We start from the raw sequence: 20,644 nt of genomic DNA on the forward strand, positions 1-20,644 counted from the left end.
GGCTACAGTGTACCCTTGTGTGGAGGTGGGTGTGGCAACAGAGTTAGTATGAGGGTGAGGTAGCAGACAGCAGATGAAGGCACTTAATCTGGCAGACTGGGTAGAAATCACCCTCTGCTGCATTGCTGGGCATTCTTCCAGAAGATTGAGACTGCACTGACCCAGCTGGCAAAATGTGGTGTGGTGGCCTCCTCTGCTGGTCCTGTGGGAAGATGGTATCCCTCGTCTGCATCAACATATCCACCAGGACCTTCAAATCCATGTTTGCCAATTTCCCAAATCTCCTATGTCTGGGGCAAATGCCACAAACTGTACAGGGTAGATCCAGTGCTTGACTGGGTGCACAACATATTTTAAAAATGGCCATTCGTGCCAAGAATCTTGACATGTGCTGGGCAATGCCAAGCACTTCTGGCTGTAGCCCAGATTTACATGAGGGATTTATATATTAATGAACCAAAACCTGCATTCTAAAAGATGGAAGACTTAATAATCCAGGTTTGTTCAATATATCACTGTATGACACTGTAATCTTTTGTTATAAATTCTGTATCTTACAATCTTATTGTCCACAATCACCTGATGATGGAGCAACGCTCCGAAAGCTAGTGCTTCCAATAAACCTGTTGGACTATAACCTGGTATTGTGTGATTATTAACTTTGTCCACCTCAGTCCAACTCCGGCACCTCTACATTATACTTTGATTACGCTGTTAACAATTTCCACTGTCTAGCTTCTCAGACAATGAGAAAAGATTTTGAAATAGCTTATAAAATGAAGTGAATCTGGTCTTAATTAGACTTTCTTTAAAATTCACTCACAGATATGGGCATCTCTGGCTAGGCCAGCATTTATTGCCCATCCCTAATTGTTTAGAGGGCAGTTAAGAGTCAGCCTCAATGCTTTGGGTCTGGGGTTACATGTAGGCCAAATCAGAAATGGATGAGAGATCTCCTTCCCTGATGGATATTAGTGAACCACATGGGGTTTACCGACAATTGACGATGGTTTCATTGTCATCATTCGACTCTTAATTCCACATTCTTTTACTGAATTCAAATTCCACCATCTGCCATTGGCAGAATTTTAACCTGGGTCCCTAGAATATGAATTGAATTTCAGGATTAAAGTGCAGGGATAAAACTAGTAGGCCATTGCTTCCTCCTGCAAATGCATGGAAATAAGGTAGTCACCGCTCAATGCTGAGATTCTGAAGTTGCCATTTAAGACTGGAGAGGAAAATCAGAAATGTTACCTTAACATCGAGATTCTGATTTTGTTTCAATCCCTTGGTACTTTTTCATCTGTCTCGCTATTGCACACACTATGCCAGGGAAGGGAAAATTCTATCCATTGATTTCAGTGGTTCAAGCATAATGTTCACACCCACTGGAGCAACTAGAGAGGCAATAAAAACTCTTACATCACTTCTTACAAACAATAACTATATGCTATCCAGAATCTACCTGATAGTCTTACATGGTTACACAGGTACCAGTTTGAACTGGCTGAGTTACACAGCTATTTCTGCCTGGCTTTGAGGCCAGTGAAAAATAAATCCTGCGATGGCATGTAATAAAGATATATCATGAAGTGTAAATTGATTATTTGTGAACTTTTATGCTGCATCAGAAAATCTAACTATATTTCCCTACTTCAACCAATGTCAGGATAAACCATCGTGGGTGGGATAAAGCACAGGTTAGGTGCAAATTATAGCACCTTCTGATTCAACACTATGCCCTGCCCATCCTTATTGCTCTAATATGATCCTTGCATTTCCTAATTAGTCACTCTTGAGAATCCTCTGATTGACAGTCCTTGCCTAGGGACAATTAGTGTCAAATTCAGTGCAGTTTAGTCTAGAAAGTGAGATTAGCCAAATTGATTCCCTTTAGGTTACGTACATTGAGCACAGTTTCAATCGTTGCAGGAGTCAAGCTCAAAGTGAATGAGCAATATGATAAATGAGGTCTCCAGATTTCATTTAGCTCAGGCAAATATTACATTAGAAGAGTGTTTAAAAATCAAAATATCATTTTACTAAAAGCAAACTAATCATCTTATAAAAGAATAATAACTTTTTTAAAATAAATAGTTTATTTCTATATTTGGCATTTATGTGTACAAAGGATACAGTATGTTACACTTATATCAAAAATGAAAAAACTGGTGTTACATAAGTAACAAATGCAAAATGTACTCAATCTTACCTTCCCTGAAAGTAAGAAACATGAACCATTTTTCTTTAAACTTCATAAGAAAATATCATCAGTAACAAACAGAGCTGTCTTTTTAAAAAAACGTTACAGGGTACTAAAATGGTATAAAAGTAAGATGCCTGAAAGTAGGACACAGAAAAGAATTTAAAGTTTGCACCAGAATTTTGAAGGTTAGCTCTATGCCAAACTAGGCCAGATATTTTTTGAAGTTTTCCCTCATATTGGCCCCATATCAAACAATGGAGGGGAACACTGCTTTTTAAGCAAGTGAGAACAAGGTTTCCTAACGCTAAAATAACAAAATGAATCTTTCTCCAATGCTAGACTGAACAGTTCACATAGTTCTACTGGGTGCTGATCCATTTACTTTATGACAGAATAAACTGCACCCACTGAGAAGACAGACTAATGTATAGCGAAAGGTGAGGGGAGGGAGAGAGAAATCTATACCAAGGCAGTTCTGAAACACTCTCCCAACATTGGCACAACTATTTCAATTGCTAGCCAACTTGTGTGCTGTTTTAGTGCCAGTGGCTGAATAATAAACACACTGTGCTCAAATAGATCAAACACATATGTTTTCAGTTCTGAAAAGAAAAAGTCAGGAAAAATATTCCGCAACTGCGGAACACAAACATCACTGTGATCCTTCTGTGCTTTTAATGCAATTGTTCTTCATGTGCTGTAAATGCAGTGGAACCCTGAAAGACAATATTCATCTCAGAACAAAATTCTTCATCAGCAGAAAATTATGAGCTACAGCTTCTGGCAAAGGTTGATGAGAGCAGGACATGGTTTTGAAAGGGTTCCAGTACACAGCTTCTCACTGACAGTGAATTGCAGCTATTAATGTATTAAAGTTAACAGTCTATATAAATTATATCTATACATATTCTTCTGCTTCTGCATCATTAGATGTAGCTGCACTTTGTGCAACAGTGTTTAATGCTTCTTCTTTTGCCTCTGTTGATACATTTTCTGGAAGTGATGCAAGATCTTTGAAAACATCCACATAATTCCCAAACCCAGGACCCCAATTTAATAGACTGTCCCAATTAAATGCTCCTGCCGCAGCTCCATGTGGTCCAAGCTTGGGTTGTGTCTTATAGTCTTCATGACTTGCCTGTAGGACTGTAGAATTTCCTTCTGCCCTACGACCATGATATCTCCGTGGCTTCAGTTTGCCACCATAATTGTCTTCATCATCTGCGTCAGATTCATTGACTTGAGACAATTTTGGCACTCGTGAAGTGTAAACTGCAGGCTTGTCCCTGTCGTACTCAAACTCAGAGCAGGTGAAGGACTCGTGGGAGTCACTGTCTGAAGATGATTCTGGGGCAGGCGTACCATCAGCTGGGTTTCTCATTCTGGAAAGAGGTCTTCTACAGTCATCATCTGAGGATGACCGTCCATGATCTGCGCTACAGATACTTGGGTTTCTAGGGCGAGGGGTATTGAGTCTTTCAACCTCCTCAATGGACAATCCTACAGGAGGTGTGGTCTCCAGAGGAATCTGCTCAATAGGCTGTTTTAGGCGGCTGCCGGGCCTTGAACCATGACTATGGCTGGTCATGGTCTGGGGGCTTTTGCTCCTCCTTCCTAGTCGTGAAGCATAATTAAAAATACCAGGCTGGCAAACATCTGAATGTATATCATTAGGGCTTCCTTCCCTTCTTGCTAGGTGCAAGTCTCTTGCTGGGCTATTACGGTAGAAAGTTCCTGGCTTTGAGAATGGTGCAGGGCTATGCCGAGACATCGGGTTAGGATTTTGGCATGTGTTGTGACTCAGTGTGGCTGTTCTCAATCCCTGACTGTAGGAAGGTTGATAGCTTAAACTGCTCGCTCCTAGTGGGAGGGGAGATTGTCGGGCAAACCCCAGTGGACTGTGTCTTTGGATGGAAAATTTAGGGGTATGACTACGGAAATGCTTATAGTGTTGGATAATGTCTGCATCTGAAGGGGCAATGCTGCTGGCATTTTCAATGTCATAATGCTCAAGTTCTGTTTCAGGGCCTATACAGGGCTGCCCACTTGGCAATGTATCTGTCGTGTGTGGGATGTCTGTCTCATCGAAGATCAAGTAGGGATTTTCCCTTTCAATTATATCAGGTTTTGGAACTCCTTCAGGCTGCTTTCTCACAGTCAGCTCCTCATCATATGGAGGGAGATGATCTGGATCATCGAAGCCTTCATTCTCACTACCTTTCTTCTTTTTCTCTTTCTTCTTATTTGACTTCCCGTCCTTTTGAACTTTTGCCTTTTTGCCTCGACACTGGTTAAACACAATCAGACCAAGGACGACGAGAGCAAGGAACGTGGCACAGCTGCCAACTATCGCAGGGACAGCCCAGAGTGGCAAAGAAAGCTCCTCCGTTTGCGGTTTAGCACTGCAGGTGTAGCCTTTATCCACTCCAGCTCTGCAAATAGTTCCTGAGGGACACTGAACACCGACACACGCCACCACTGTCTTGCATGTTTCACCGGTATAGAGTTCAGGGCATGTGCAGGTAAATCCAGATTGTGGAAGCGGTTCGCAGCTCCCTCCATTCTGACAAGGACTGGAAGCACATTCTCCGGGTGGGACACAATCATATGCATACCATTGGTTCACACACATCAGTCCCCCTGAGCATGGGTCACTTGCACACACGTTAGGACCTCTACATCCTGATTTAACAGAAGGATCACTTTTCAATATTGTAACATCCTTGTGCTGCCCAGTGAAGGGCAGTGTTTCTCCATTGTATGTCACGTAAGAGATACAGCCATCAAAATCTGGAAACAATAAGAAAAAAAACAATCTGTCATCAAAACTTTCCAAGTCAATTTTGTACAAACATATTTGTGTTTTTCTGTTGCTAAAAAATATTGCCACTCTTAGATTTCCTGTTTTGTTGACACTGAGCTTTACAATAGTTGTGCAATAGGTTTTCTGTACTAAAAGAGCAACTCATTTACACCAGATATCTATGATAGGAAGAGGGCTTCACTGACGACAAAGCTATGGGGAGCTGTGCCTCTGCAAATATTCACATTGAGAGTTATTTAATTCCCATTTTACTACTGGGATGGGGAGGGTTTTGCCTCATTTTGCTACTAGTCCTTTTAGATTACACAGAACCAACCACCATTGAAAGATGCTTAACATTGACCGTGACCAAGATCGCAATTAGCCTGAGATCATGAGATTTTTCTTTATTACTCAAAGCTCAGGTTTGACAGCCATCAATTCCTGTAGAAATTCCTGAGCCCCTAAATTAAACATTCAGACAGAAGTCAACTGATATGAGAGCTCTGAATGCAGTTTGCATATTGATCAGTACTAACACAGTTTTAATGTGCCCAACATACCAAGAGCACTACAAGCTAAAACCCAGTCATTATCTAGTTACAGAGTGTCTGATTCATATTTGTGATAACCAACATATTTACATGTAACAGTTAATGCTGCAAATAGCACATTAATATTATATTCAGTGCCTAATCACCTCCCAGAGGCCTAATCCAGTGGCTACACTATAGTCCCAAAGAGAAAAGAACCATTAAATAAAATTAAATATCTGGTAACATATACCATGTAAGCTCATGCAATAAGACAAAGAAATGTTGCATTTTAAAATAAAAACAGCTGTTGGAACAATGCCAATAAAATACAATAGCTGCTATGGAAATTATTAATACATTAAAGTTTTAGTGAATGAAGTATTTCATTTATTTATAACAAAGTAATTTGTACGTCGACAAGAATGATCAAAGCGCATTTTAATAGAAGAAAGACAACAGAGGGTATCACTCACTGAATAAAAAGGGTTTCCTGAAAGCCAGTGTGTTTTGGAAACCTGCAACCCTCAGGCACAAACACTGACTTTGACAACTTGACTGTTATCCCCATTTCCCAGTCTGCATGCCCCCCTCCAATTTCTACTTCATTTTGGCGCCATTTTCACTTCCTTTTGGCTTTCTGATATCTTTCATTGCTCCACTGAGATTCTCTGTGTAAATTATTCAGCAATTTTCATGACTCGCCTTTATAACATCTTATGAAGGAAAGAAAAAGACCTACTGGTATATCCAACCTACATACTTGCCAACCCCACTACCGGTTTATGGCTGTTAAACTCTCAAAAAATTTGTTTCTCTTTTCAAATACTGATCAACCTATTATTTGTTGATCTTAGCATTTTCTATTTGAGCTTCTAGATTTCTAGACTGCAGTCTCCTCTTTCTTTTTTTTTAAACTTTTTCAGTGGGAGATTTAGTCATCATGGGCTGAAAAGTAACACTTCACATCACCACCTCATGCAAATGAATGCAGCTGCACCTTGAATAAAAGTCGCTGCAGTTTGATCAACGGGAATTTAGGGGAGTGGTGGAAGCTGTTTGTTTGTTTGCATTTCCATTTGTCCTTCCACTCACCTTGCCCTGTAGAAATAGGCTCTTGCTTCATTACAGGGAAAGGAACTTGGATATAAGCCACTACAGTCCTGCAACATTGAGTCAACATGCCAGTGCGACATCTCGAGTATGTGATGGGTAGGTATTTCTCTTTTCTATCTTTATTGTTTTTTCAACCACTCAATACTATCTTATAGCATTCTATTGTGATTTACACTGCCTTTACAGTTATTTGAGCATTTTGCATTTGGGTAATCATGGTAATAATTTAACTTTTTCCCAGTAATCCCAAATGTAAGGTTCTTTAAATTTAATTGATACTGACAGGAGAGCCTAAGTCAGTGTGTTGTACTGTCAGCAGCGTGTGGGAATTATTGCATGCTTCTGGCAATCTGGGTGACTTTTCCTGTAGGAAATGCCACCAGCTCAAACACCTTGGAACTTGAGTATTGGCTGAAGGTGCAGAGGTATAATGGTGAGGCTGAAGGCCACGTGAATAGCACATTTTCTGATTTAGCTCACTCTACAGGTTAACGAGTTGCAGTCAGAGATGGAATGGGTGACCACCAGGCAGAGAAAAGGGGTGAGGCAGGAAGACAGGAAAACCCCAGAGGGCACCCTATTCGATAACCATTTTTCTGCGCTGGAAATCGATGAGAGTGAAGGTCCCACTGGGGAACACAGCGTTATGGGTGGCCCAACTCAACAAGTGTGGAGGAGCAGGAGTCCAAAGGAAGTAGTGATAGGTGACTCTCTATAGCGAAGGCTGCAGACTGGCTTTCCTACAGCCACAGATGTGACTCCAGGAAGGCATATTGACCTACTGGGACCACGGTCCGGGATGTCACTGAATGTCTGCATGACATCCTGAAAGGGGAGGGTGATAAGTCAGAGGCCGTGGCCCACATTTGTTAAAGAGAAACCAGGGATTTAGGAAGGTAAAGGTAAGCCGCTATAATCCATATGTGAGTCTCACATCAATGGTTGGAAAACTATTGGAGAGAATTAATCTCTACCTGGAGAGGCAAGTTTTGATCAGGGATTGTCAACATGGCTTTGTCAAAGGAAGGCCATGCTGAACAAATTTGATCAAAAGAGGTGCAGTTGAGGTAGTGTAATTAGAGTAGTTTATACAGGATTTCAGCAAAATATTTGACAAAGTCCCACAGGGGTGACTGATACAGAAGATAAAAACACATGGAATCCAGGCTAATTTGGCAAGATGGATCCAAAATTGGAGACAGTGGATGGTGATAGAAAGTTGCTTATGTGACTGGAGGCTAGTATCCAGTGCCTCATCACTATTTCTCAGAGAAATGTGTCTGGAAATATGAGAGAAATAGGGGAAATAGTTTGGTGAACAGACCAGCAGCTGTTGGTGCCGACAGAGCATGTTAATATTATCAGTTTCACCAGCAAGCTGTTCCATAGGTGCTGAGTGGAGAGCTTTAGTGTTGGGAGAAATTTGGAGAAAGAAAAATTATATTAAGTAGATATTTACACCTCTGTAGTTATGTAGTTGCAAAAGCAGGAGAAATGCAAAATAGTCTGCCAATTTGCTATTCTGTAGAATTCTGCCATACCAAAATTACCCTCAAAGTTCTTCAATTATTCAATTCTGAATAAGATGGAAGCTGACTTCTACTGAATGCCTCAAAATGCAGCATACTATCTGGGAGGATGCAAGCATCTGGGTTAAGTGTAGTGAGTTGGTGAATGTGTGAGAGGTGCATAGGATCATTCGAATAGTCAAGCTGCAAAAGAACAATCAAGAAAACTATCCAGAAAGCTATCAAACCACTTCAATCTCCTGCGCCTTAAATATTTGAATGGAAAACTGCCTGCAAAATGAAAAAAGACTGGCTATTTCACTGTGTCTGCTGACAAATACTTGAGGAGTATTGCTGTAATCTTTGTGCTGCACAACCACCACCAGCCCTAAGTCAAACTCTGAACCTCCTAGAATGGAGTTTATACCCTGCGATGGGTTTGCAAAGCCTGGAATTATCCTAACGCTGCACTTCCCCCTGTCCAACAGCAGAAAAGTGTGGTATGGGAAGGAGGTGCTCCTATCTTCCATGCAGTGAAGCCATAAGGAACCTGTATCAACCTAAATGGAACTCTTCATGTTCACCACATTGATTTTTATTTATTTTTCAGGTTTTAAAAAACATCTTTTGCAATTCCCTTTTCTACCAAAAGGTTACTTGATACATTTTATCATCGCATTAACGCTTTGCAAAGTCCTTCAATGTATTGAAAGTGTAAGAACCTTAACTGGACCTCCCCTGCTTCAAGGTGGAACAGGAGGTAGGTTCAGGAGAATGGCCAGTGGGTGACAGGCTTCACAGCCTCTCGCTTCTGCCATTACTCACAGTTCCCCACCTCCAGATGCAAGAAGAGTTCCTTCACTCTGACTCTTCAGCGATGAGAAGGCTGTGCTTTGCTTATGAAACAGTCACTCAGTATTGCCAGCTGTAAGACAGATGTGGATACAGCTCATAAAGGAGACCTTGGGCTGATTAAGATTTGAACCCCCTGCCAAATGAGTCTTGCCATTACGGTTCCCTTTTGGCAGCAAAGTGAGCTCAGTTGCTTGCTGATATTGAGCTCTTCCCCACGACTAATGTATAGCAGCAGGAAGAAATCGAGGCAGCATTATTTCTTTCTGGTTGTGGGCCATTTCCCTTTAAGAAAACAGTTTGATGGCACTGCATCCGATCAAATAGAATACGACCTACATATTGGAATAGGATAGGATTAGACACAGGTTGCATTACTTTTCCTTTGCGTTCAGCTGGAACTGAAGGAATACTTTCAGGAAAGTGAGGGGTGTGAAGGATACTTGCTCGGAAACACAATCATTATAGTCCATTGTCTCCTGATACTTTCCTAGAGCTGCAAGGTTCTGTGAACAATAGTATTAAATGGGTGTGTGGGGAATGCTAGAGATAGCACTCAATATCTGAAGCTCACCCCAGTTCATGCCAATAATGATACTCTTTCCCTTGAATCCCAATATTTGGGTCATTCTTTGGTGCAGTACAGACACTGATATTTCCACTGAATTACTTGGTTTCTCAGTGCCAAGAGTGACGATTTCGTTCAAAAAATGGTACTTGCAGTGTGCAGACAATTCTGCTGCAAGGCATACCAGATGTTATACTGGTGAGAGCATTAACACATGTGCTGGGAGTGCCCAGTGCAAGTTTGCAAAATAGACATTAATTCAAAACCAGTGCTGTGGTTTCGGAGTTCAGTGCTCCATCTACTATTATCACTTAAACATGCACAGTTGAATGGACCTTCAGTAGCAGGAAGGACACTCCCTGCAATGTTAAGGGAGCATCAAATCCTTTTAGGTCACTTGCTGATTGACTTCTACTGGCAGTTGCTGCAACTGTGGAAGTGTTTTCTGGTTTTGTCAGATCTTCAAAGTTGATAACATTCACTGGAAGTTGTTTGGCATATGCTGAACAACTTTGTCCTGACTTCAAGGATTCTGTGCAAACCAAAAAAACCAAAGAACAGCGGAAGCTGGAAATAAGAAACAAAAACAGAAATTGTTGGGAAACCTCACTAGGGCTGTGGAAGGAAAACAGAGTTAACACTTCAGGCCCAATGATCCTTCTTCAGAACTTTGAGCTGTCCCAACAATTTCTGTACAAACTGTGTACTCCTAGACATGGATGCAGCCGTAGACATGGATTACACCATGTCTTGGAAACTCAATGTAGAGCATGCAGAGCAGGACAAATTACAAGATGAGGGAGCACCAGGATGGAGAGAAGAGTCTCAAGCAGAGGCCATAACCATCCTGCTTTTTCTCCATGAGTCTCAGCAAGGCAGAGTGTGTCAAAACTCTGCATCACTGAGGTGGCCTGCAGTGAAATTTGTCAACTGCTGCAGCTATAACTATAATCTCAGAACAGGGTGAGGATGGCATTGTGTTTAGAAGGGAACCATGGCTGTGAATGTGTGTGTAGCCTGGCTCCTTATCAGATGAGGCAGGTGATGCCTGCAATATCTCCCAATGTGCCACCCACTATTACATAAGGGAGGTCACTGAGACTCTGTATTCCAAGAGTGCTGAACACATTACATTCTTACTTGCCTTTAAGAAGCAGGCAGAATGAGAACATTACACTGCAATGATTGCACACTTCCTTTTGGTTTTGGATGCCAATGATTGCATATATTAACTCTTGAGATGTACTTTTACCAAAGTGAGTCCAATATGTGTGCTGTGTGACCATATGCAGTGTATCTTACAAGCCAATGCATGGTTTCATGGCAGTAGTCACAATGCCTTTACACAGCAGCAGTTCACTTTGTCATGTGCAAATGACACTGTGAACTGTTTGTAAGGGCTATTGTTTGCTCATGGCACTGGTGTACAACCCATACAGAGGCTGGAAGCATGCATACAATGAAAATCATACTTCCAGATAGCGTTGATCACTCAGGTGCTGAAACTATGTTTTGACTGCTTGGAGCAGCCCGGCAGGACTCAATAAAGCACAGGTTATAATTGGAGCCAGTCTGCCCAGGGCTTGCCACCAACTCTACTGTGACTAGTTTGAAATGCAGAAGAGAAAAGTAGAGCTGTTTTCAGTCTGTCTGTGATCACTTCATGTGACTGAGATACCTGTAAATACATTCCCAACCTTATCTTCCCTTGTTATTAATCATGACAACACCGAATAAACATTCAAAACTAAACTTACAAATCAACCCAACCACAATTCCACACAAAAGCCAATGAAACACCCTCCTGCATGGAGCCCCTCAGGAAGCCTGAGAGAAGGTGGCAGGCTCATGCACCAGATTAGTTGCCAATACCTAGGGTAGGGGTGGGAGAATGGTGACCATAGGGCGCAATGTCTCAGAATTCCCAAGAACAGATGAATGGACTGCTGTAACATCCTGCAAATGACTTTGGACATGAGCAATCTTAGTGGAAGTAGTCTGAACTTCCCTAGTGGCAGGCTTAGTATATTGGCTTCTCATGAATTGGCTCCATTGGTGATGCTTGCAGTCAGTTAACAGTACCTTTAGCATTGGCTGCACGTACCCGTGCATAAAAATCATGAGGGAACACAAAGTTGGCAAGCTGTCTGCATCTGAGGCAATAAGTTGGATTAATGCATATTGTCTTATAGCACACATTTTTGAGGGGTGTTCAATTTAGTCCCTGTTAAATTTGTGAAGACCCCAGCCTATTGCTTTGAATGATATTATAGAAACAAAATGGCCCCCCTTCAACTGCAGCACCTTATCAATGACTCACAAGGCACACTGCTTACAGAAGATGCAAATAATGTCTGGAATTCCCGGAAGCAGGCATGAAGAACTGTTAGTGTGCTAAATCCACTGACGAGGAAAATCATGTATACAATCTCCAGCTTCCACCAGTCAGACATAGGAATGGTTTCAATTGTTGGCAAGCATTACATCATGCAAGAATACAGATGAATACATCAGATACTAAATGGCTGAACCATCAAGGAAACTTTGTTCTAAAAGGAGTTCAGGTTGTATATTGTTTAAAAATATTAACAGATGTGCCAGAATTGAACAAGATGTGATTTAAACGACCAGCAGGTGTCAACAGTAAACAGACGATATAAACCCTGCCATTATATTATATAAAGGTTAACTGGTATAATTTATGGCCCTTTTCTGGTTTTCAGTTCACTGCTTTGTAATGCCTCAACTCAGTCAGGGTTCTAAGAGGGCCTCCGTATGAGTCATCTTCCATATAACATCCATCAGGTAAGTCAGGCACTGTGCTTTCAATATAAAGTTGCCTTCAGACTTTGTGCATTTACTCTTGTAAATATATCTTAATGATGAATTTAACATGAATGCAAGGATCTGACAGTATGGTGTTTCTGCTTTTTTTTTAAGTAAATGGGAGACCGAGCTACATGACCTCTAATGCAATATACCTGTTAGTTGATTGGGAAAAACAGTACGTTCCATTGCACACAACATTCATTAAAAAGATGCAGCTTACACTTTGTAAAACAACTCTTACTTATACAATAAGCTGAATTATTATGCTCCCTTGCTGGTGGGTTTAAAGGCAGGGGTGGTGGGGCTGATACAACGGGGGGCCTTCCTGCCACATAACGGCCCACTCTGAACCTGTGTGGAGTTTTATGGGAGGGGGCCAGGAGGGTTGGGTGGCCCATTTGTCCTGTTGAGGCCCATAAGTTAACAATTAATGGCCCAAAGGCACTTCCCAAAGCTGGTGTATTAATCATGCTAGGGGGAGGCCTACAGAATGTGGGCAGCCTGACAGCTTGAATTGCACAGGCTGGTACCAGACAAAGTGACATTTGAAGGATCTTGCTACCTACCTGAGGCATGCCTCTCCCTCACTTTCAATCAGCTTTCTGATCTCTTGAACATGACACTTCCAAACACCTGGGATCCCTGACCTTAGACATAACTCCTTAGAAGGACTGTATAGGTAATTGGTAAGGCCACATTTGGAGTAGTGCATTCAGTTCCGGTCTCCCTGCTGTAGGAAAGGTGTTGTTAAACTTGACAGGCTTCATAAAAGGTTGTTGATGGAGTTGGAGGGTTTGAGCTGCAGGGAGAGGCTGAATAGACTGGGGCTATTTTCCCTGGAGTATCAAAGGCTGAGGGGCTGACCTCACAGAGGTTTATAAAATCATGAAGGGCATAGATAGGGTAAATAGACATGGTCTTTTCCCAAGGATGGGGGGAGTCCAAAATTAGAGGGCATAGGTTTAAGTTGAGAGGAGAAAGATTTAAAAAGGATCTAAGGGGCAATTTTTTTTTAATGTAGAGAGTGGCGCATGTATGGAACAAGCTGCCAGAGAAGGTGGTGGAGGCAAGTACAATTACAACATTTAAAAGGCATCTTCATGGGTATATGAATAGGAAGGGTTTAGCGGGATATGAGCCAAATGTTGGCAAATGGGACTGGGGTTTAGATTATCTGGTTGAAGCTGATGAGTTGGACCAAAGGGTATGTTTCTATGACTGTCCGTCGTCCTAGCAGTGACCATAACTCCCAGGTGGCTCTGCTCAGACTACAGAGCTCCAAAAGATTCAATTGGCTGGCAATTCTCTAAGATAGGGTTTCCTCCCAAGAATGAGGCACAAATCTCACCTCAATGAAAATACCTCTGCTCCTAGCATTAAATTGATGCAGGGTATCTGTTAGGATCTTGGATGGACTCTCACTCCCAAGATTGAGATGGATCCCAAATAGCAACAATTGCTTCTTCTTGTATAGAAGTATGAGATGAGTGTGCAATCCTGTGTGCAGTGTGACTTGCCAAAAGCACTGTCATGTGAGGCATTGCTGAAGTGCCGAACTGTATTATGAATTAGCCCAATATCAAGTATGATGATGGTAAGGTTGGTGTTTTGCCAATGATGATTTCTGTGGATGACGGTTGGTGGTGACCGTTGTCCGTACAGTGTGCAATGTGATGATGATGAATGAATCCTAAGTTGGAGGCGCAGAGAAGCAAACAGCAGGCTGCATCCAGCAGGTAATAGCTCTGGCTTCAGTCTTAGGAATTGGCACTCAAATTGTTCTTGGCAGTGTATGGGAGAATCATTAGTTGCAAGTAGAAGAGGTGGGATTAGCTAATCATGACATGCAAATGTACAGAAATAAGGTAGTTGCTGCTTATTATTAAGATTCAGAACTCCCCCTTTGACTAATAAGGGGAAAATTGCAATTTGTTTTCTCATTGTCAAGAATCAGATTTTTCCATTTTCACCAAATTTTCTGAAATTTATCATCATTGCCCATGCTGCTTGTGGGCTGAAAGAACTCCATCCTTCATATTAGTGGCAGGTGTCCTCCGGTATTTATGAATGAGACAAAGAAAATGGCTACAGCTCCTGCTGGACAGTGGTCTTGTTTGCTCATCGGTGAACTTATTTTTTGATCTCCAACATTATCCAGTGAACTGGAAAACAACTGACTAAACTTCACAAAGTTAAAAATCACAAGATACCAGGTTGTAAACCAACAGGTTTATTTGGAAGTACAAGCTTTTGGAGCATTGCTCCTTTTGGTTTATTTACTTGCAAATAAACCAGTTGGACGATAACCTGGCATTGTGTGATTTTTAACTGTCCACCCCAGACAACACCGGCATCTCCACAACATACAGTAAGCAAAGCAATGTTTTAGTTTGAATACCATTTCCTTAGCAGGTCTAAATGTCAAGGATGCAACCGCTATTCTGATAATCAGTGCTGCTGAGCATTAGTCCTGAGAAGTTTGCATTTTCCATATAATTTGCTTGTGCATGTCTATTAAATGTGTGGGCAAAAAGCTTGGCATTTGAAAACTGTGAGGGTGTACACATCGGCAGGAAGAATAGAGGAGCTGAATATTATTTAAATGGAGAAAGACCGCAGAAAGCTACAGAACAGCGAGATTTGGGAGTGCTTGTGCATAAATAAGAAAAAGCTAGCCACCACGTTCAACAGGTAATACAGATGGCAAATGGAATGCGGGCCTTTATTTCAAAGGGAACTAATGACAAATGTAGGGAGGTTTTGTTAAAAATAATACAAGGCACTGGGTAGGCCACAACTAGAATTCTGTGAACAGTTTTGGCCCCCTTATCTAATGAAAGATATACTGGTGTTAGAGGCAGTTCCCTAGGCTAATACTGATATGGAGGGACTGTCTTATAGAGAGGTTGAGTAAGATGGGCCTGTATTCATTGGAATTCAGAAGATTGAGATGCAACCTTATTGAAGAATATAAGATTTCTAAGGGGCCTGACAGTGTAGATAAAGAGAGACTGTTTCCCCTTGATGGTGTAATCTCAAAATAAGGGGTCAACCATTTAAGACAGAGATGAGAAGGTTCTTTTCTCTCTGAGGGCAGCGAGCCTCCAGGATTCTTTAGAACAGAAGGATGTCGGGGATAACTGGCTAAGTGTATTCAAAGGTCAGGTGGACAGATTTTTGATCAGGAAGGGAACCAAGGGTTATGGGGAAAAGGCAGGAAAGTGGAGCTGCCGGTTGTCAGATCAGTCATTTGGCAGAGCAGGCTCGGGAGCTGAATTGACTACTTCTGCTCCTACATCTTACGGTGTTAATTTACTAATTGGTCATCACTTTTAGAAAATAAATCATTTTGGCAGATGCTGGCAGTTACTGGAATTGGGCCCTGCTTTAATTCCTGGTCTGTTTTAGCTGTGCACTGTGTGAAATCCCCACATCTATAGCACTAACTGCTATTCCACAGCCCTCCTGTTATCCACACTGCTGCCATCATTAAGATCATAAGAAATCTACTTCCTTCAAGATACACTGCCCCAGGTTCTGTTCACTTACATCCTTGTCTTTATTAACCTGCTTCTGGGTGATTGGAAACCAATTCTTCAAGCTAAACATTCTTAACCTCATCTCTGAATATTTTATGGTTTCCTTCCTGCCAATAACTGCAATCTCGACCTCCATTTCTTCAACTCTACTCTTCTGTACACCTGACCTTTCAATCCACCTTTTGTAATCAGATTTTTGACTGGAGTCAAGACTAGAGTGGTGCTGGAAAGGCATAGCAGGTCAGGCAGCATCCGAGGAGCAGGAAAATCGATGTTTCGGGCAAAAGCCCTTCAACAGGAATGAGGCTGGGAGGCTCATGGGTGGGGAGATAAATGGGAGGGGGGTGGGTAGGGCTGGGGGCAAGGTAGCTTCCACTGATACACTCGTTTGTTTGGCTGAACTTCAACAATTTCTCCTTTGAATCCTCCCACTTCCTCCAGACAGCTACCTTCCTCACAGCTACATACCCATCCCATTTATCTATCCACCCCCAAGGCTCCCAGCCTCATTCCTGATGAAGGGCTTTTGCCTGAAACGTCAATGTTCCTGCTCCTCGGATGCTGCCTGACCTGCTGTGCTTTTCCAGCACCTCTCTAATCGTGACTCTAATCTCCAGCATCTGCAGTACCCACCTTTGCCTAAATTTTTGTCTGGCTTAATTCAATCTTGTGGTATTCCTGTCCTAAACATCTTCACATCTGTTTTTAAACGATCTTTATCTCAACAATCCCGATTACATAAACCATCTGGATAAAGATATTTATCTTAATCACTCTTTCATCTCTTAGTAACGATTTAAAATTAAATCAACCCTTGACATTGGTTGGGCGATGACAGGAAGGTGTCCTTCATTCTGTCAAAACGGTTTTTTTGGCATCTATAAAATCTCATCTCGACCTTCTCTGGTTTGGTGATAATAGTTCCAATACATCACGCCTCTTCTGACAATTAAGGATTCAAAAATAGCATTTTATAACACCTTCTTGAGCTCAAAAGATCCAAATATGATAGGCAATTTTAAAGTGTTGTAATGAAGGCAAATATAACAAACTAAACAACACATATCAACACTGCAATATGATAGTCAGGAATGAGAAACATCCATTTGACTAAAACTCAAATGATGTACAAAGTATTCTCCGACAGCCTGGCATTCATTTTCTAGGGCGAAAGGTTCGCTTAAGGAGACCCTAATCTTCTTAAGTACCCAAGCATAATTCTATAATGTCACATGTTTTCATCCTTGGTATGAGTTTTTGATGTATGAAAAAAGGATGTGTGGAACATCCATCTCTTGTGCGTAGATCAATAACTCATGTGGGCAACTCCTCACCTGGATCAGTGCTTTGGTAATTCAGTCCCGGAGGTACGCCTCCAAGGGAAACCGTGAGGACATTCAATCCTCCAAAATCCTGGGTGATATGAAGTATTTCTCTCGTATACATCTTATCAACTGAAAAGGTGGTAATGGATCCATTTTTCTGAATCACAACAGTATGCCACTGGCCATCCGAAACAGAAATTTCAGGAATATTCCTCTCAACTTTTCCACCAACTCCAGCATCAGAGGTATAATGTACTTTCCCATTTTTCACCTGGAGGGAAAAGATGAAAAACACAACCTCACTGTTAGTTTGTTTCAATTAAAAGAAGTGATGGCAGAGGCAGACTCAAAACAGAATTTAAATGATAACTTTGATGCTCATTAGGATATCAGATTCACAAGCTAATTTGACATTGAAATCATTGTTCACATTGCAAATCCTCTTAAAACATTCTCCCATAATACAATAAATATCTGTACTATTAGAACCATATGTATTGTACAACTGCAGTATGAAATACAGTTAAATTCTTCAAAAGCAAATAAATGCTTTGACCATTTGGATTTATGCCATTTTCAATTTTAAAAACCCTGAATGCCTGTGAAAGTCAAAATGCTACGGCAACTATGTAGAAGTCTTCATATGGCTTATGACATGCAGTTTTTTCAGTAGTGTTGGGTCAGAACACTCCACTGAAAAACAAATATGTCAAATTTCATCATTTGTTTTTGCCTGACATAAAGTGATGGTATGCAACCTCCCTAAATTTTCTAATATCAGGTTGCTTTTGTACACCAGCCTGTCCTCATTAATAACCATCTCTGAGTGGCTGGTTGTATCATTTACATATATCCGATGGGCCATTTGACTTCTTGAGTTACTCTATGCAGTACATTACATATAATGTGAACTTTGCCACTGAAAAATGAAACTGTCTTATTCAGAAAGATTTATGGACAAAAACAACAATGACACTTTTATTCTTTTCATTCAAGGATTAACAATTTTATTTAATTCTAAGCTTTATACTGTTGTATTATTTTGTTTTAGAAGAACAATTGTTACAAGTAACCCGATACCCGATAAAAGGTAATTGATTCGACTATTAGTAACTGGAGCTCTGTGCAATATCCACTATGCTAGGGTCAATGCTTCAACAATAAGGGAATTAGATAAGACCATAAGACATAGGAGTGGAAGTAAGGCCATTCGGCCCATCGAGTCCACTCCGCCATTCAATCATGGCTGATGGGCATTTCAACTCCACTTACCCGCATTCTCCCCGTAGCCCTTAATTCCTTGTGACATCAAGAATTTATCAATCTCTGCCTTGAAGACATTTAGTGTCCTGGCCTCCACTGCACTCTGCGGCAATGAATTCCACAGGCCCACCACTCTCTGGTTGAAGAAATGTCTCCGCATTTCTGTTCTGAATTGACCCCCTCTAATTTTAAGGCTGTGTCCACGGGTCCTAGTCTCCTCGCCTAACGGAAACAATTTACTAGCGTCCACCCTCTCCAAGCCATGTATTATCTTGTAAGTTTCTATTAGATCTCCCCTTAATCTTCTAAACTACAATGAATACAATCCCAGGATCCTCAGCCGTATGTGTGAAGTATTTGAAAACTGCAAAGGTCAAGAAAGTATTCTAAAGGTTACTACTGAACATATATCTGGAAAAGACCATTCCAGAAAAAGGAAAGTTGAAAATACATATTCCTTCATCAGATTTCCACTGAGGCATAAATCTGTCTTTCTACTTTCTCAGCTGTTGATTGACCTGTATATTCCCAGCACTTTCTGACTTTATTCAGAATTTTAACATTCACCCGTCTTTGCTGAAACCCCCTGAATTAAGGTGGCATCTTAATTTGGAGTAGCACGGTGGCACAGTGGTTAGCACTGCTGCCTCACAGCACCAGAGACCTGGGTTCAATTCCCACCTCAGGCGACTGACTGTGTGGAGTTTGCACATTCTTCCCGTGTCTGCGTGGGTTTCCTCCAGGTGCTCCGGTTTCCTCCCACAGTCCAAAGATGTGCAGGTCAGGTGAATTGGCCATGCTAAATTGCCCGTAGTGTTAGATTAGATTAGATTTTTTTTAGATTAGATTAGAATAGATTAGATTACAGTGTGGAAACAGACCCTTCGGCCTCACAAGTCCACACCGACCCGCCGAAGCGAAACCCACCCATACCCCTACATTTACCCCTTACCTAACACTACAGGCAATTTAGTATGGCCAATTCACCTGACCCTGCACATCTTTGGATGGTGGGAGGAAACCGGAGCACCCGGAGGAAACCCACGCAGACACGGGGAGAACGTGCACACTCCACACAGTCAGTCGCCTGAGGCGGGCGGGTCTCTGGCGTTGTGAGGCAGCAGTGCTAACCACTGTGCCACCGTGCCGCCCATCAAAGGGGTTGGGTTAGGTGAAGGGGTAAGTGTATGGGTGGGTTGCGCTTCGGCGGGTTGGTGTGGATTTGTTGGGCCGAAGGGCCTGTTTCCACACTGTCGGTAATCTAATCTAATCTGTGTTAAATGAATCACTTACTCAATATCTAACAACTAAACATTATTTTTGTTGAAAGCACCACACCCAATTTTTGTTTGTTATGTTTGTTTATGGTGCTTAGCTAGAATATAGATGTTAAACACAAAATACATTGTTTTCTCATTCCTGATCACATCGCATGAAATTTTGGCTTATGGAGCTGGAGACTGGGGAGTCAATCATCTACCCTGGAAGTGGTTGGCAAGAGTTAAGATGAGGGATGTTTTTGGCACAATGCCTAGCACTAGTTAAAACCTCCCAGCAGTGTGACCAATACTTTATGAAGAAAGGACATGGGTGATGGGAACAATGATTAAAACCATAGCAGTGCATGCAGTCTAATCAAATCATCTGAAACTAGCTTTAATCTTACCTTCACAGTAGTATAATTGCTGTTTTCCTGGACATGAATTAAAATGCCATTTTTGCTTCTTGTTCTGAACTTTATGTCCAGGCTGCTTGCACTCTCAGGATCTGGAGGCTGTCCTTTCATACCCTGCTTTACTAAATAGTCTCGTTTCTGATTTTGATTTATTGTATAGTCCAGGCGTCCTCTACCATCCAGTGACAATGCAGTGTCCACGTTGATCACTAGAAGAATAATATTTTTGCCACAATGAACATCGACTTTGAAATATTTGGAAAGAGCTTTCAAAGTTCAAATTACTGTAAGTTAATTGTCAAGAGTATGCCATTGTTAATTCTGTCTAAATATACCAAACCAACAGTGCAACAGCGAATATTTCTTTAGTTTCAGCAGTAAAGAGAAAGTTAAAGAGGCAGCCAACAGAGATATTCCAGGCTTT

The 20,644-nt window shown here is 41.6% G+C and overlaps 1 protein-coding gene across 1 annotated transcript in view; it reads right to left on the reverse strand.

The window, feature by feature from the left end:
• Nucleotides 1–2,082: 2,082 nt before the first annotated feature.
• fat4 (FAT atypical cadherin 4) overlaps nucleotides 2,083–20,644 on the reverse strand; it is a 381,091-nt gene continuing 362,529 nt past the window's right edge. The window contains exons 16-18 of the mRNA XM_043674087.2: nucleotides 20,212–20,429; nucleotides 17,292–17,553; nucleotides 2,083–4,999 (exon numbers count right to left, since the gene is read on the reverse strand). Of these exons, the coding sequence (XP_043530022.2) occupies nucleotides 3,108–4,999; nucleotides 17,292–17,553; nucleotides 20,212–20,429 (2,372 nt within the window). The 3' untranslated portion in view covers nucleotides 2,083–3,107. The remainder of the gene's footprint in view (nucleotides 5,000–17,291; nucleotides 17,554–20,211; nucleotides 20,430–20,644) is intronic.

The sequence above is a fragment of the Chiloscyllium plagiosum genome, unplaced genomic scaffold, assembly GCF_037043375.1.
Source record: "Chiloscyllium plagiosum isolate Xiang-an unplaced genomic scaffold, Cpla_swu_hap1 HiC_scaffold_36, whole genome shotgun sequence".
Lineage (NCBI taxonomy): Eukaryota > Metazoa > Chordata > Chondrichthyes > Orectolobiformes > Hemiscylliidae > Chiloscyllium > Chiloscyllium plagiosum.